Source organism: Lithobates pipiens, unplaced genomic scaffold (assembly GCF_037356315.1).
Source record: "Lithobates pipiens isolate NorthernLeopardFrog02 unplaced genomic scaffold, aLitPip1_a1.2 Scaffold_27, whole genome shotgun sequence".
Taxonomy (NCBI): Eukaryota; Metazoa; Chordata; class Amphibia; order Anura; family Ranidae; genus Lithobates; species Lithobates pipiens.
The window spans coordinates 15,467,685-15,486,290 of NW_027507788.1; the positions used below are offsets into that span (position 1 = coordinate 15,467,685).

At 45.2% G+C, this 18,606-nt stretch overlaps 1 protein-coding gene across 1 annotated transcript; it reads left to right on the plus strand.

Moving 5' to 3' along the window:
• The first annotated feature begins 6,621 nt into the window (after positions 1 to 6,621).
• On the plus strand, positions 6,622 to 11,384 carry LOC143933572 (E3 ubiquitin/ISG15 ligase TRIM25-like). Its single transcript, XM_077456519.1, has one exon. The coding sequence runs from the start codon at positions 6,741 to 6,743 to the stop codon at positions 8,295 to 8,297; it is 1,557 nt and encodes a 518-aa protein (XP_077312645.1). The 5' UTR covers positions 6,622 to 6,740; the 3' UTR covers positions 8,298 to 11,384.
• Positions 11,385 to 18,606: the final 7,222 nt, after the last annotated feature.

The following is an 18,606-nucleotide window of genomic DNA, read 5'->3' on the forward strand; positions in this document are numbered from 1 at the left end:
AAGGGGAAGTGCCTATGTAAACAATGCAATTCCCCGTTCTGCCTTTTGGCATGACAGTGATCACTGCTCCCTGTCATCGAGAGCAGTGATCACTGTCATGTGTGTTGAAGCCCAACCCCCCCCCCCACAGTTAGAATCACTCCCTAGGACACATTTAACCCCTTCATAGCCCCCCTAGTGGTTAACCCCTTCCCTGCCAGTGATCGCTGTCATGTGTGTTGAAGCCCAACCCCCCCCCCCCCACAGTTAGAATCACTCCCTAGGACACATTTAACCCCTTCATAGCCCCCCTAGTGGTTAACCCCTTCCCTGCCAGTGATCGCTGTCATGTGTTTTGAAGCCCACCCCCCCAAGTTAGAATCACTCCCTAGGACACACTTAACCCCTTCATAGCCCCCCTAGTGGTTAACCCCTTCCCTGCCAGTGATCGCTGTCATGTGTGTTGAAGCCCACCCCCCCAAGTTAGAATCACTCCCTAGGACACATTTAACCCCTTCATAGCCCCCCTAGTGGTTAACCCCTTCCCTGCCAGTGATCGCTGTCATGTGTGTTGAAGCCCAACCCCCCCCCCCACAGTTAGAATCACTCCCTAGGACACATTTAACCCCTTCATAGCCCCCCTAGTGGTTAACCCCTTCCCTGCCAGTGATCGCTGTCATGTGTTTTGAAGCCCACCCCCCCCAAGTTAGAATCACTCCCTAGGACACACTTAACCCCTTCATAGCCCCCCTAGTGGTTAACCCCTTCCCTGCCAGTGATCGCTGTCATGTGTGTTGAAGCCCACCCCCCCAAGTTAGAATCACTCCCTAGGACACATTTAACCCCTTCATAGCCCCCCTAGTGGTTAACCCCTTCCCTGCCAGTGATCGCTGTCATGTGTTTTGAAGCCCACCCCCCCCAAGTTAGAATCACTCCCTAGGACACACTTAACCCCTTCATAGCCCCCCTAGTGGTTAACCCCTTCCCTGCCAGTGATCGCTGTCATGTGTGTTGAAGCCCACCCCCCCAAGTTAGAATCACTCCCTAGGACACATTTAACCCCTTCATAGCCCCCCTAGTGGTTAACCCCTTCCCTGCCAGTGATCGCTGTCATGTGTGTTGAAGCCCAACCCCCCCCCCCCCTACAGTTAGAATCACTCCCTAGGACACATTTAACCCCTTCATAGCCCCCTAGTGGTTAACCCCTTCCCTGCCAGTGATCGCTGTCATGTGTTTTGAAGCCCACCCCCCCAAGTTAGAATCACTCCCTAGGACACACTTAACCCCTTCATAGCCCCCCTAGTGGTTAACCCCTTCCCTGCCAGTGATCGCTGTCATGTGTGTTGAAGCCCACCCCCCCAAGTTAGAATCACTCCCTAGGACACATTTAACCCCTTCATAGCCCCCCTAGTGGTTAACCCCTTCCCTGCCAGTGATCGCTGTCATGTGTGTTGAAGCCCAACCCCCCCCCCCACAGTTAGAATCACTCCCTAGGACACATTTAACCCCTTCATAGCCCCCCTAGTGGTTAACCCCGTCCCTGCCAGTGATCGCTGTCATGTGTGTTGAAGCCCAACCCCCCCCCACAGTTAGAATCACTCCCTAGGACACATTTAACCCCTTCATAGCCCCCCTAGTGGTTAACCCCTTCCCTGCCAGTGATCGCTGTCATGTGTTTTGAAGCCCACCCCCCCCAAGTTAGAATCACTCCCTAGGACACACTTAACCCCTTCATAGCCCCCCTAGTGGTTAACCCCTTCCCTGCCAGTGATCGCTGTCATGTGTGTTGAAGCCCACCCCCCCAAGTTAGAATCACTCCCTAGGACACATTTAACCCCTTCATAGCCCCCCTAGTGGTTAACCCCTTCCCTGCCAGTGATCGCTGTCATGTGTGTTGAAGCCCAACCCCCCCCCCCCCACAGTTAGAATCACTCCCTAGGACACATTTAACCCCTTCATAGCCCCCCTAGTGGTTAACCCCTTCCCTGCCAGTGATCGCTGTCATGTGTTTTGAAGCCCACCCCCCCAAGTTAGAATCACTCCCTAGGACACACTTAACCCCTTCATAGCCCCCCTAGTGGTTAACCCCTTCCCTGCCAGTGATCGCTGTCATGTGTGTTGAAGCCCACCCCCCCAAGTTAGAATCACTCCCTAGGACACATTTAACCCCTTCATAGCCCCCCTAGTGGTTAACCCCTTCCCTGCCAGTGATCGCTGTCATGTGTGTTGAAGCCCAACCCCCCCCCCCACAGTTAGAATCACTCCCTAGGACACATTTAACCCCTTCATAGCCCCCCTAGTGGTTAACCCCTTCCCTGCCAGTGATCCCTGTCATGTGTTTTGAAGCCCACCCCCCCAAGTTAGAATCACTCCCTAGGACACACTTAACCCCTTCATAGCCCCCCTAGTGGTTAACCCCTTCCCTGCCAGTGATCGCTGTCATGTGTGTTGAAGCCCACCCCCCCAAGTTAGAATCACTCCCTAGGACACACTTAAGCCCTTTATCGCCCCCTAGTGGTTAACCCCTTTACTGCCAGTGAACGCTGCCATGTGTGCTGAAGCCCACCCCCCCAAGTTAGAATCACTCCCTAGGACACACTTAACCCCTTCATAGCCCCCCTAGTGGTTAACCCCTTCCCTGCCAGTGATCGCTGTCATGTGTGTTGAAGCCCACCCCCCAAGTTAGAATCACTCCCTAGGACACACTTAACCCCTTCATAGCCCCCCTAGTGGTTAACCCCTTCCCTGCCAGTGATCGCTGTCATGTGTGTTGAAGCCCACCCCCCCACGGTTAGAAACACTCCCTAGGACACACTTAACCCCTTCATCGCCCCCCTAATGGTTAACCCCTTCCCTGCCAGTGATCGCTGTCATGTGTATTGAAGCCCATCCCCCCCACAGTTAGAATCACTCCCTAGGACACACTTAAGCCCTTCATCGCCCCCTAGTGGTTAACCCCTTCACTGCCAGTGATCGCTGTCATGTGTGTTGAAGCCCATCCCCCCCACAGTTAGAATCACTCCCTAGGACACACTTAACCCCTTCATCGCCCCCTAGTGGTTAACCCCTTCACTGCCAGTGATCGCTGTCATGTGTGTTGAAGCCCATCCCCCCACAGTTAGAATCACTCCCTAGGACACACTTAACCCCTTCATCGCCCCCTAGTGGTTAACCCCTATACTGCCAGTGATCGCTGTCATGTGTGTTGAAGCCCATCCCCCCCAAGTTAGAATCACTCCCTAGGACACACTTAACCCCTTCATAGCCCCCCTAGTGGTTAACCCCTTCCCTGCCAGTGATCGCTGTCATGTGTGTTGAAGCCCACCCCCCCCACGGTTAGAAACACTCCCTAGGACACACTTAACCCCTTCATCGCCCCCCTACTGGTTAACCCCTTCCCTGCCAGTGATCGCTGTCATGTGTATTGAAGCCCATCCCCCCCACAGTTAGAATCACTCCCTAGGACACACTTAAGCCCTTCATCGCCCCCTAGTGGTTAACCCCTTCACTGCCAGTGATCGCTGTCATGTGTGTTGAAGCCCATCCCCCCACAGTTAGAATCACTCCCTAGGACACACTTAACCCCTTCATCGCCCCCTAGTGGTTAACCCCTTCACTGCCAGTGATCGCTGTCATGTGTGTTGAAGCCCACCCCCCCCCCACAGTTAGAATCACTCCATAGGACACACTTAACCCCTTCATCGCCCCCTAGTGGTTAATCCCCTTCCCTGCCAGTGTAATTTACACAGTAATCAATGCATTTTTATAGCACTAATCACTGTATAAATGACAATGGTCCCAAAATAGTGTCAAAATTGTCTGCGATAATGTCGCAGTCACAATAAAAATCGCAGATCGCCGCCATTACTAATAAAAAAATTAATAATAAAAATGCCATAAATCTATCCCCTATTTTGTAAACGCTATAACTTTGCACCAACCAATCAATATACGCTTATTGCGATTTTTTTTTTCACCAAAAATATGGAGAAGAATACATATCGGCCTAAACTGAGGAAAAAAATTGTTTTTTAAATATTTTTGGGGGATATTTATTATAGCAAAATGTAAAAAATAATGAGTTTATTTCAAAATTGTCGCTCTTTTTTTGTTTCTAGCGCAAAAAATAAAAAGCGCAGAGGTGATCAAATACCACCAAAAGAAAGCTCTATTTGTGGGGAAAAAAGGACGTCAATTTTGTTTGGGTGCAGTGTCGCACGACCGCGCAATTGTCAATTAAAGCGACGCAGTGCCGAATCGCAAAAAGTGCTCTGGTGAGGAAGAGGGTAAAATCTTCCGGGGCTGAAGCGGTTAAATAATGCAAAACGCATCAAAAACGTGTCAAAAATACGATAAACATGCACTACATTTTTTTTATAGCGTCTCCATTGAAGTCTACTGAACCAAAAAAGCCAAAAAAAAAAAAAAAAGAGCAGCGTTTTGCTTTAAAAAAAAGTCCCTGACCCTTTCCAAAAACGCAGAGGCAGGAAAATGCATTGATGTGAATGTGTCCAATAGGAACCAATGTTACAAAAAACATGTCCTGCATTTCTGCAAGAGACATGAAGAAACGTATTGGTGTGAACCAAGCCTAATACAGAGCAAAAGTACATGCAGTTTGGCCAAATACTGTAGCTCTGCAAATATTTTATAAATACATCCCTATGTAACTAACTATTAGACATGTGCGCCGTCAATACATTTGTTTCGTTCCGTTTCGTATTAGAATTAATTCATACTCATAATTGGTGTCCGAAATTCAATTTGGATTCATACAAAATACGAATTTTCAGTAGATTCGTAAACTTTTTGTTAAGATATCGAAAGTTCATTATGATGAATTTATCATTATGAGGGGCTCCCCCCATCCCTGTGCTGTGCTCATTATGAGGGGCTCCTACCATCCCTGTGCTGTGCTCATTATGAGGGGCTCCCACCATCCATGTGCTGTGCTCATTAAGAGGGTCTCCCACCATCCCTGTGCTGTGCTCATTATCAGGGGCTCCCACCATCCCTGTGCTGTGCTCATTATGAGGGGCTCCCACCATCCCTGTGCTGTACTCATTATGAGGGGCTCCCACCATCCCTGTGCTGTGCTCATTATGAGGGGCTTCCACCATCCCTGTGCTATGCTCATTGTGAGGGGCTCCTACCATCCATGTGCTATGCTCATTGTGAGGGGCTCCCACCATCCCTGTGCTGTGCTCATTATGAGGGGCTCCCACCATCCCTCTGCTGTTCTCATTATGAGGGGCTCCCACCATCCCTGTGCTGTGCTCATTATGAGGGGCTCCCACCATCCCTGTGCTGTGCTCATTATGAGGGGCTCCCACCATCCCTATGCTGTGCTCATTATGAGGGGCTCCCACCATCCCTGTGCTGTGCTCATTATGAGGGGCTCCCACCATCCCTGTGCAGTGCTCATTATGAGGGGCTCCCACCATCCCTATGCTGTGCTCATTATGAGGGGCTCCCCCCATCCCTGTGCTGTGCTCATTATGAGGGGCTCCCACCATCCCTGTGCTGTGCTCATTATGAGGGGCTCCCACCATCCCTGTGCTGTGCTCATTATGAGGGGCTCCCACCATCCCTGTGCTGTGCTCATTATGAGGGGCTCCCACCATCCCTGTGCTGTGCTGACTTCCTGGGTTTTTAACTTTTAGGTTCGTTAACTTTTCGTAACAATTACGAATGTTCGTTAGGAATTTGGATCCGAAATTCTTAAACTAAAATTTTCGTATTTTGTAAAAAAATTCGGAAGCATAGCAATTCGTATTTCGGATCCTCCCGAATGTACGAATTTTACGGAAATTCGTACGAATTTTCGTTTCGTTCGAAACTAATCACACACGTCTAGTAACTATCAAATCTGTAAGCCCTTGTACACGCGGTCGGACATTCCAACGGAAAATGTCCGATCGGACCGTGTTGTCGGATAATCCGACCGTGTGTGGGCTCCATCTGACTTTTTCCGTCGGAATGTCCAACCAACAAAGTTTGAGAGCTGGATATAAAAATTTTCCGACAACGTGATCAGATCGGACTTTGTCCGATCATTTGTAGAGAATTCCGATCGGACAAAGGGCCACGCATGATCGGATAAAATTACGAGACCAAAGCTATTGGCTACTAGCCTCAACGTAGTCCCAGCGGAATGAACGAACGTCGTCACGTTCCGAACGATCGGATTTTTTTCCGACAACTTTGTCCGACCGTGTGTATGCGACACCAGTTTCGGACAAAATCCGACGGATTTCGTTTTCGGAATGTCCAACCACGTGTACAAGGGCTTAGACCAGGGGTCTCAAACTGGCGGCCCTCCAGCTGTTGCAAAACTACAATTCCCATCATGCTTCTGCCTATGGGAGTCATGCTTGTAACTGCCAGCCTTGCAATGCCTCATGGGACTTGTAGTTTAGCAACAGCTGGAGGGCTGCCTGTTTGAGACCCCTGGCTTAGACTGTCCTAAACCTTCTATTCAACCTCTACATTGATACATATTGTTATTATGGGAAACTATATGTACGTAACGTTTAACCAATTCTTTTTTTGTGTATTCGGTCTCTATGTCTCCGGGGGATGGCAGTGGGTGTGTCACCTGTCTATATATTGTGTGCTAAAGGTGTCACACGTCATCATCTCAGGAGGTCGGGAGGTGGAGTTCAGCCAGGAATCGAAACTTCTCATTCTGTGTATACTCTACTCAGCTCAAAGGTTGAGTACAGCTTTGGATTACTTTCATTTCCTCCTTCCCTTCAACAATGGCGGCTGCTGAACTGAGGAACGAGCTGAACTGCTCCATCTGCCTGAATGTCTATGAAGACCCTGTAATGCTGAGATGTGGACACAACTTCTGTTCCACCTGCATAGGGAAGGTATTGACCTCACAAGAAGGATCTGGAGGTTATTCCTGTCCGGAATGCAGGATGCAGTTTGAGGAGCAACCTGAACTACAGAGAAATATCGCTTTAAGGAACGTCGCAGAGCGTTTCCAGTCTACTCATCCCGAGGAGGAACCTGGGCCAATCTTGTGTACTTACTGCATTAACTCTTCAACACCCGCTTTCAAGACCTGCATCCATTGCGAGGCTTCTTTGTGCGAGGGTCATGTCAAAGTGCACATTAAATCACCAGAACATGTGTTGATTGAGCCCACCACTTACTTGGAGAACAGAAAATGCTCCCAACACAAGAAGATCTTGGAGTACTATTGCTGTAAGGACTCGGTCTGTATCTGTGTCTCCTGTAGGTTGGATGGACCACATAAGGGGCACCAGGTTGAGTTGATTGAAGATGCCTTTGAGAAGAAGAGAGAAAAGTTGAGGAATGTTCTTGGAGATTTGTCTTCACAAAAAGTGGAGGCCAGAAGTAGGATCCAGACTCTTCTGGGTCACAAGGACAAAGTGAAGAGGAAAGCAGCTACTTTTAACAAGACCGTCACAAGCTTGTTCAGAGACGTCCATAAAAAGTTGGAGGCTCTTGAGGTCCGGATCCTCAACGAGGGTCGAAGGCAAGAAGACGAAGCTACGAACTCTGTAACTGACCTCATCCGGCATCTGGAAGCTGAAATAGACGAATTCTCCGAGAAGATAACAATGGCTGAGAAGCTGTACAACATAAAGGACCCGCTAAATGTTTTAGAAGACGATGGGACAAATAAAGAGGGTCAAAAAGACTTGAAGGCAACAATAAGAGAGGGAAACGGTGTAAAAGATCTCCATGAAGGACCAACTTTCAAAACATTGCTGAAGGGTCTGTTTGATATTGTAAATCAAGCGAGGTTGGATACATTGCAGGTTATTTCAGACATTGTACTTGATGTAAATACAGCTGGAAATGGTGTGAATGTTTCTAAAGACTTAAAAATTGCGTCTTACACAGAAAGTTGTATTTACGAAACATCTCCAAGGAGATTTATTATTAATCAGATTTTGAGTAAAACTAGATTTTCATCAGGACAGCATTACTGGGAGGTGCAGACAGGTAAAACAGGTAACTGGAGGATAGGGGTGGCCTATGCAAGTATAGATCCCAAAGATCGGTGTTACTTTGGAAATAATAAGAAGTCCTGGATTTTGCAAAGGAAAGATAACAAGTATTCTATTGTGCATGATAACAAAGAAATGGATGTAATGCAAACATTTTCTAGCCTCAGGTTTGGGGTATATCTGGATTATGAGGGTGGTCGGCTCTCCATTTATGAACGGAGTGATCTGGTGAGACACGTACACACCTTTCACACCACTTTCACAGAACCCCTTCATGCTGCATTTTCAGTACATAACAATTCTGTGACGATTCTGAACGTGGCATACTGAAAACTATCTAAGGGATCATTTCCGAAATACTATTACAGGCCTACTGCTATTTCAAGAGGGCAAATGTAGGTAGTTGCAGTTAGGCCCCTTTCATACTGGGGCGGTGTGGGAGTCGGCGGTAAAGCGCCGCTATTTTTACCGTTGTTTTAGCGGTTTTAACCCCCGCTAGCGTCCAAATAAGGGTTAAAACCGCCCGCAATGCGCCCGGCATAGCGCCGCTGCGGCGGTGCATTGCGGGCGGTTTTAACCCTTTTTTTGGCTGCTAGCGGGGGTTAAAACCGCTAAAACAACGGTAAAAATAGCGGTATAGCCACGCTGCCCCATTGATTTCAATGGGTAGGATCGGTTTAGGAGCGGTGAATACACCGCTCCTTCACCGCTTCAAAGATGCGGCTAGCAGGACTTTTTTCAGCGTCCTGCCAGCGCACCGCTCCAGTGTGAAAGCCCTCCGTCTTTCACACTGGAGTGAAAGGGACCAGATTTTTTCAGGCGCTATTTTTAGTGCTGTAGCGCCTGAAAAACGCCCCAGTGTGAAAGGGGCCTTAGACCCCTTTCACACCAAGGGAGTTTTGCAGGCGCTACAGCATTATAAATAGCGCCTGCAATCCGCACCTAAAACTGCTGCACCATTGTCTGTAGTGTGAAAGCCCCGAGGCCTTTCACACTGGAGCGGTGCGCTGGCAGGACATCAGGAAAAGTCCTGCCAGCAGCTTCTTTGAAACGGTGAAGGAGCGGCGTGTTTACCGCTCCTCTTCCGCTGCTCCCCATTGAAATTAATGGGGCAGCGCTGTAATACCGCGTATTGGCAGCAGTTTTAACCCTTTCTCGGCCGCTAGCGCGGGTAAAAGCGCTCCACTAGTGGCCGAAATGCGCCGCAAATCTAAAAATAGTGGCGGTGTGGTGTGAAAGGGATCTTAGGGATGAGCTTGGGTTCGGTACAAACTTTGAAGTAAACCGTCAGTGCTGACCCAATCACCTGTGGCTGGAATATTCCCAACCCTGCAGTGGCACATACACAAAGATGATTGGATGCGCATGACATAATTGACCTAATATAACCATATTGGGCCGGTGTTATGTCAAAAAATGTCTGCCTATCGAATAGTTTCCACTGTGCACTGCGCAGGCGCAGCGCTTGCGCAGTACGGAGCACAAGGAGATTCGGAAAATCTCCGAAGATGAACCACGCCTGCGCCGTGAGTCGAGGTGCAAGCCCCACCATCCAAGTGGCCGCACATACTTAGAGGGCCCCTCGCAGGCTCGCTTCGCTCGCCACGCTTCGGGCTCGGCCTTGCTTCGCTCGGCTCTTTCGTATTGTAACTCTATGTCCACTTGGATGGTGGGGCTTAAACTTAGACTCACAGCGCAGGCGCCGTTCACCTTTGGCTATTTTTTCGGAATCTGCTTGTCATGGGTACTGCGCATGCCCTCAGGCAGAGACATGATGGGACTTGTAGTTTCACAACAGCTGGAGGGCCTCCAGTTTGATATCCCCTGCCTTAATGTGTGTGTATAGTATATATATTTTTTTTTTTTTAAGGTTAGTGTAGGAAAGGATTAGAACCCCCGTTCTAGTTTTCGGAAATGTCTTCTCTTTTTCCATTGAGTTTCCAGGACAGTGAAAATAATCTCCCCAATAGAATATATACTCGATCTAAAACAAAAAAAAGAAATGTTTTGTCTGCACAAAAACCTTAACTGCTTCATCCGGCTACTTATATTACCCTTCTGTGCCTTCCAACATAGCTCCATCAACCATACAAAGGAGACAGAGATGATCTAAGATGGGATTGGGTTTAGATCGGCTTTAAAGCCCAATTCTGAGAAATTTGAAAATGATCTCTTTCGGTGGGGCTGTTCTTGCACTTTAGGTAAAGGGAGGGTTTGAACCCCTGTAGGTTTATTTTGTTTGCTGTGTCCCACGAGGGGGGGGGGGGGGGGGGAGATTTCCCTTCCTTCAGATGCAACAGGAAGTTAGAGGAGATCTCTGCAAAGTGAAAAGAAATTCCATCTTATCATCAGAATTGATGCCCCCATTTTAAAACGTTGCCTCTTGTTCTGGTGACAACTCTTTTAAAAATCCCATCACTTTCTGTTTCAGTGACGATTGTCACTGAGCTGGAAGAGGACAGGGCACTCCTGCAGTAAAGTCCAGCAGCAGGAAGAGGACAGGGCACACCTACAGTAAAGTCCAGCAGCAGGAAGAGGACAGGGCATTCCTGCAGTAAAGTCCAGCAGCAGGAAGAGGACAGGGCATTCCTGCAGTAAAGTCCAGCAGCAGGAAGAGGACAGGGCATTGCAGCAGTGAAGATCCAGCAGATACAGAATCCAGCATCCTGCACATTGGAGGACATACTTCTTTACAGGAAACCAATGTAACTAAAGCTGTACAGATTTTTTTTTTTTTTACCTAAACTTCAGTTTTACCCAGCTCAGTTCTTCGCTTCTCATCTCTGTACATCCCTGAAAAGGACCAGAGAAAGTTTTATATTTCTGCTATTGACCTGTTTTTTTTTGTTGGCAATACTTTGTTATTACTTAAAGCCAAACCAAAAATTTGATATATATCAGCTTACCAATCATTTGATGTGGTGGCTGCTTTAGTTTTTATTTTTTAGGATTTTTTCCTCTGTTTTCCTCCGGTGATATGGCCAATAACACATCTCCTGTATTAGAGTGCCTCCCACTCTGAATGAAGGGGCACAGCAGACAGCAGTACTGTCAGTCTGGTGGGGGGGAGGGAGTGCTAGATATACTAGCAGATTTAAATACACAAGCAACTTGAAGCCAAACTTCAGCTAACACTTTATAATCAGTTACAGCAAACAGTCCTTTTCCTTTTAGGATAAAGCTTTTCTATAAATAAAAGTTGATCATTGTAAGCACTCCTCTCAGAAAACAAATGTTTGATTTTGGTGTCTATTGTCTTGCACATTTATTCAAAATTTTTTTTTTTCAAAATCATAGACAAGATTGTAACAAAACGATACATTTATTTTTATTCTACTTTGATTATAGTTAGTTAAAAAAAAAATATATTATTTTTTTATTATAGATACAAAATATGCATGTTATTATATAGTTTACCTTTTGTAAAACCACACTGAAATTCTGGAACAAATCAGTTCAAAGTTTTTCTCAAGTGAAATAAAAGCTTTATTGTCAATGTTGTGCTTTCTTTGATGTTACAAAAAAAAAAAAAAAAAATTAATAATAATAATAATATATATATATATATATATATATATATATATATATATATATATATATATATATACCCTGTTTCCCCGATAGTAAGACACCCCCGATTGTAAGACATATCGGGAGTTTCAGAGGGGTCGGCTAATATAAGCCGTACCCCGAAAGTAAGACATATGTCTTACTTTCGGGGAAACACGGGGGTATTGCCGCCTCCCTCTCATCTAGCTGCGCGCCGCCTCCTGCCCACGTCCGCACCGTCCCCCTCTCCATACGTCGCTGCGTCTGCCATTTCCCTCTGATCTTAATGAGCGCCACCTCCTGCCCACGCCTGAGCCGTCCCCCTCTCCATACGTCACCGCGCCGTCCCCTGCACTTGTCACTGCCGCCTCCTGCTTAAAATACGGTAATGCACACAGTATTAATCATACATCAGTAAAACATACACACTGGCATACTGGGGTATCATCTGCTGTATGTAACCCAGTGGGTATCAGCAGGTGTCACACTGGATTAAATACAGCAGGTGGTACTGTATCACACATAAATCTGTTTTATCCTCCAGTTTTCCACTGTTCGTTCTTACCATTTTTCATTGTTTTACATGTTATGCAATGTTGTAACAAGATATTCTTGGCACTTCCTTTTATAAAACTGTTTTGTGGTGAATACAATACTGTTCAGGTTGTTAATAAATGTTAATTTTATGGTTAAAACAAAAAATTCGACAATTTTTTTCCAATATAAGACATACCCCGAAAGTAAGACATAGTGGGGCTTTTGGGGATAAAAAGAAAGTAAGACACGGTCTTACTTTCGGGGAAACACGGTATATATATATATATATATATATATATATATATATATATATATATATGTATGTGTGATTAGAACAAAAAAAAAAACTAGAACATTACGGGAAAAAAACAAAACAAAAAAAAATCATTAATGGTTAGAGAATAGAAAAAAAAATAAAAAATCAGGGAAACAATATCTTAGGGTAGAATGGCAAGGCATAGTTAACCACGTGCTTACTGGGCACCTAAATCCCCTTTCTGCCCATACCAATTTTCAGCTTTCAGCGCTGTCACTCTTTGAACGACAATTGAGCGGTCATGCTGCACTGTACACAAATGAACATTTTTATATATTTTTTCCCCACAAATAGAGCTTTCTTTTGGTGCTATTTGATCACCTCTGGGTTTTTTTTTTTTTTGTTAAAAAAAATAAAAAAAATACAGAATAATAAAAAAAAATACAAAACCGTTTTATATTTTGCTAATAAATTTTGCAAACAGGTAATTTTCTCCTTCATTGATGTATGCTGATGAGGCTGCACTGATGAGGCTGCACTGATGAGGCTGCACTGATGAGGCGGCACTGATGAGGCTGCACTGATGGGCACCAATAGGCTGCATTGATGGGCACTGATGAGGCTGCACTGATGAGGCAGCACTGATGGGCACCGATAGGCTGCATTAATGGGCACTGATGAGGTGGCACTGGTGGGCACTGATAGGTGGCATTGGTGGCACTGATGGGTGGCACTAATAGGCATTGATAGATGGCAATGATGGGCATTGATAGATGGCACTGATAGCTGGCAGTGATGGGCAGTGATAGGTGGCAGTGATCAGCACTGGTAGGTGACACTGATAGGCAGCACTGCTAGGTGGCACTGATTGGCACCACTGGTGGGCATTGATAGGTGGCACTCATGGGCATTGATAGGTGGCATTGATTGCTGGCACTGTTATGCACTGGTGGGCATTGATTCATGGCACTTTGGGCACTGACAGGTGGTACTGGTTGGCACAGATGAGGCGCAGATCAGCTGAGACGGCTTCGCCTCTTCCTCTTCGGGACCGATGTCTCTTGCACAGAAGCTGGTGATCGGCTTTCAGCATGACGAGAAAAACAAACCAATTATCGATCTTCTGTTTACATCACGTGATCAGCTGTCATTGGCTGATAGCGGATCACGTGGTAAGGGGCTGGGGTCGACCCCTTACTCCGATCTGTTATCACCTGAGTCTCATTGACTCGTTGATCACAGCGCGCACCGCGCCCGCCCTGTGTGGGGAGCATGTAAAGGGGAGGACATCTATTGGCGGCCTCCCGGCAAAGTAGATCCGCTCTGTAGCCATCATTCGGCTATAGCGTGGATCTTGACGAGTTAATTAGGGCTGATTAATGTCAATTACGGGTTAATATGGGACACAATGTAATTAAAGGGTATGTAAACTCAACATTTCATATCGCTACTATGTGCATGGTGTATACAATGTACTTGTATGAAATCCCTGGTGTTCTTTTCAGTTCCCTCTGCTTTTCCATGAAAAGCTGACCACACCAGGCTTGAGAACATAGCATGGTCAGTTGTTTAGCTGTGCTGGGAACTCTCATCCAATGATTATACTTCTGCTGACCCCCCCCCCCCCCCCCATGCACAGCCAGTGTACTGTTGTTTCTCCTCCCTCCAGCTCTTATGCAGCTGAGAACAGAGGGAATGTGATCATTAATAAAAAAAAAAAGGAAAAAAAGGTGTTTATACTAGGGGGGATATACACTGGGGGGATTACACTGTGGGGGTTTATACTAGGGGGGATATACACTGGGGGGGGATTACACTGTGGGGGTTTATACTAGGGGGGATATACACTGGGGGGGATTACACTGGGGGGGATTACACTAGGAGGATATACACTGTGGAGGATTACACTAGGAAGATATACACTGTGATTTGTGCCTCACACTGGTAGGATTACACATGGAGGGAATGCATTGGGGGGCATTACACAGGGGTAAGTACATTGAGGGAATTACACTGTGAGGGACTACACTTGGGGGGGGGGGATTAAACTGGGGGGGGGAATTACAAGGGGAGTGGGGGGATAAACTCAGGGGCATTACACTGGGGGGGATTACACTGGGGGGATTACACGGGGGGATTTACTTAGGGAGGATTACTGGCACTTCTACTGCTAATTTAAGAGAGATAGGTCCACGAGGACCTGTCTTTTTGACAGTTGAAACTTGCTGGCAAATCACATACCCAGGGGCGGACTGACCATTGGGCCACTCGGGCACTGCCCGAGGGCCCCTAGCCACTAGGGGGCCCCATCAGGGTTGCCAGCCTCAATAAAACCAGGGACAGTATGTAAAAAATCTGTGTTTTTTTTTACATCTGTCTCTGAAATGTCCCTTACCGACATCCTTTTGGTCTAAAAATCCCGAGATTATAGCTGCCCCACCTCTCCAGTACCTTCTCAGCCAATAGAAACATGTCTGTGTATACTGTGTGTACTGTGTGATTGTATACTGTGTGTGTGTATACCGTGTGGCCCCATAATCTCGGATTGCCTGGGGGCCCCATAATCTCCTAATGCCCGGGGGCCCCATGAGTTGTCAGTCCACCCCTGCACATACCCTTTTTGTACTTTGTTTATGTTTTTTTTTTTTTTTTTTTTGCTGTCTATCGCACACTCAAAGACAACAACCAATTGCAACTGTTGCCTTTCTCTGCACAGGCACAGCACAGGTTCCCTTTTAGGTAAAACAATGGTCAAAAGTTAAATGATTGAGCCACTCTGAACTCCGCCCACATCCTATTAGATTGACAGCTCATTGCTCTATCTACAAAAACTTCGTAGAATTATATAAAACTTCTGATCCGTCCCCCTCCCACCCCCTCCAGTGCTACCCAGCAGGGTGCATGTAGGTGGGGTGCAGCGTGGTGCAGAAACAATAATTCGCACAGGCAGGTGCAATAGAACTTGTATTGAAGGAATGCAACAACAGTTCACAACAAGCCCGGCAGGACAGTCACCCAGCCCGGCACACTCCCAGTTCAGTAAAGTGACAGAGAAGATTCCAGCCGGAATGACGCGTCTGTTGAGAGAGGACCGAATGCGTCCTGATCGTCAGGTCCCAATTGGGAGTGCGTTAGAAGAGATGAGGCCCTACGCTTACCCTCCTTATTAGGAACCTTTCTCTAGCGCTGCTACTGTCCCTCACCGACGGGGTACCTGTCCCTAGACATGTGCAATTCGTTTTGTTCCAAATTCACTTTTCGACGAAATGCGACAAATTCGTAATTCGAACATATTCTAATTAATGAAAACCCGTTTAACACATTTTTCCGAAATTCGAAACTCAGAAATTTGTAAATTCGGAAATTAGAAAATCCGAAAATAAGAATGAAAATTCAAAAGAACGAAAATCCGAAAGTTAGAAAACCCGAAAATTTGAAAATCTGAACTAATAACTAATAATAACTATTACTAACTATTAAATTAGATTGTAAGCTCCTTGAGGGTAGGGACCGATGTGAATGTACAATGTATATGTAAAGCGATGTGTAAATTGACGGCGCTATACAGTATAAGTACCTTAAATAATAATAATACATATTAAATTATAGGTATTAGAATTTCCTTTCAGATTTGGCTGTTAGTGAACTGAATGAATGCGAATTTATCCAAAATAACAAATGTCGCATCTAAACGAATGAAACGCAACAAATTAATAATAATAAATAATAATATAAACACTTTTTATTCTTATTATTTATCATTATTAATTTGTTACATTCCATTCAATTAGATGCGACATTTGTTATTTCAGATAATGCGTAACTTCCGATAAATTCGTATTCATCATATTTCCTAACAGCCAAATTTGAAAGGAAATTCCAATACCTATAATTTAATAGTTAGTTATTATTAGTTAGTTTGTTATTATTTTTGGATTTTCGTTCTTATATTCGGATTTTTGTTCTTTTTTCGAATTTTCACATTTTCTTTCTTATTTTCGGATTTTTGAATGTTCGGATTTCCAAATTTTCGAATTTCCGAAATTTAACATTTTCGGATTTTACATTTCGGAATTTTTTCATTTTCGAATTTCCCGATTTTTGAATTTCCGAATTTTTTCATTTCCAAATTTTTTAATATCCGAATTTATTCAAAATAATGAATTACAATCATAACAAATGACTCCAAAAAAATAAATAAAATAAAAACGAATTCAAAGAAAACGAACATATTTTTTGGCAGTGCACACGTCTACCTGTCCCTACTCTGTCCAGTTGGCAAAGTGTGCTAAAACCCTGGAGCCAGGGCCTTAAATAGGTTTTGCTTGAGCCAAGATGGCTGTTTTCATCACATGGGGTGGCAGCATCCAATTGGATAGCTTCTCCAGTGACTCAGGAAACCATAGAGGAACCTTATGCCTCCTGACTAGGGATGGGCTCAGGCGTGTTCAGATCCTAGTCCCAATCCATCGGAGCAATCCCGCCAGGAAGCCATCACTGCACACCGCCAATCATAGGCAGTGGGGCATTTCCCAGGATACAGCTGCACATACACACGCCCTGACTAGGCAGCTTGTGATTGGTGGCGGCGTGCAGTGACGGCTTCCTGGCGCGATCCCTCAGGTGGGTTGGGAATAGTATTCAAAAGCGCCATCCCTGACCTCCTCCCTAGCAAAGGTGCAACTACAGCCCTAGCGCCACCTGCTGTGGAGAAAACAGACTGCAGCTTCCTAAATGCAGGAGAAATTTGGCTTGCCAACGGTATTTACTAATAAAAAGAGGTAAGTTAAATCTGTTTTAGTACATTTAATCTGCTAACTTGCTTTGAAAATGTCTCTTTATCATTTTGAAAGGAAAATACTAGAGAGCTTTCATGGGTTTTTGGGGCAAGTATTAAAATGTAAATCAATGTTTATTTATTTTACATTATATTTTATTATGAGAGGCAACAGCAACAGCAAAATGTTCTGCAACGCATTCCGGGCCCTTCCCTGATCTTTATTTAGAAGCCGGAGAAATGTAAGGGATATCAGTATCACATGGCTCACATTTTCACTCCCACATTCCGGACCCTCCAACATCACAGTTTCAGACTGAATGTCTCCTGTGACAGAGGAATAGCTGGAAAGATTTTGCACTCCATGGAGGGCTAGAAACACTGCAAACTGATTCCCCCCCCCACAAATAGAGCTTTCTTTTAGTGGTATTTGATCACCACTGCGGTTTTTATTTTTTTGCGCTATAAACAAAAAAAGTGCGACAACTTTGAGAAAAAAAGAAAAATCTGTATTTTTTACTTTCTGCTATAAAACATATCCAATAAAAAAATAAAAAATAAAATAAAAAAAAGGTAAAAAAAATCGAATTTCTTCATTATTTTAGGTCAATATGTATTCCGCTACATATTTTTGGTAAAAAAATTATTGCGCAAAAAAAATGATAGTGTCTCACAAAATATGGGATATTTTAATTTTTTTTTTTTTACATTTTCAATTTTTTTTTAATTTCTTTTTTTACTAGTATTGGTGGCGATCGGCGACTTATAGCGGGACTGCAATATTGCACTGGACAAAACTGACACTTTGTGGGAACCAGTGACACCAATACAGTGATCAGTGCTAAAAATATTCACTGTCACTGTACTAATGACACTGGCTGTTAAGGGGTTAACATCAGGGGTGAGCAAAGGGTTAAAAAAAAAAAATCACAAAAAGCGTTTATTGCCCAAAAAAAATTATAGCATCTCACAATTTATGGGATATTAACTTTTTTTTTTTTTTTTATTTTCATTTTTTTTTACTAGTATTGGCGGCGATCGGCGACTTATAGCGGGACTGCAAAATTGCAATACAGTGTCCAGTGCTAAAAATATTCACTGTCACTGTACTAATGACACTAGCTGGGAAGGGGTTAACATCAGGGGTGATCAAAGGGTTAACTATGTGCCTAGGTTGTGCTTACTCACTCTGGGGCAGGTGCTTTGACTAGAGGAAGGCTTGGATCCGTGTTCCTGCTTTTCAGAAACACAGGATCCATGCCTTCCCTTCTGACAGAACGACATTCTGCCTTGTTTACATAGGCAAATTGTTTTTCTGCCTGTGTCCTGCGTAATCGGTGGGTGCCGGCAGACATTAGGTGCCCTTTAACACTGACAGCACGGGGGTGTCGGCGGTAAAGCGACGCTTGTTTTAAAAATTCTTTACCATCGTTTTTGGGGTGCCTCTCGACCGCTAGCGCTTTTAACCCCCCAGCTAGCGGCTGAATAAAGGTTAAAACCGCAGGGGCGCTTTAGGAGCT

Bases quoted from the DNA above. Each gene is read 5' to 3' on its own strand.
- LOC143933572 (XM_077456519.1), top strand. From the start codon at position 6,741: ATGGCGGCTGCTGAACTGAGGAACGAGCTGAACTGCTCCATCTGCCTG.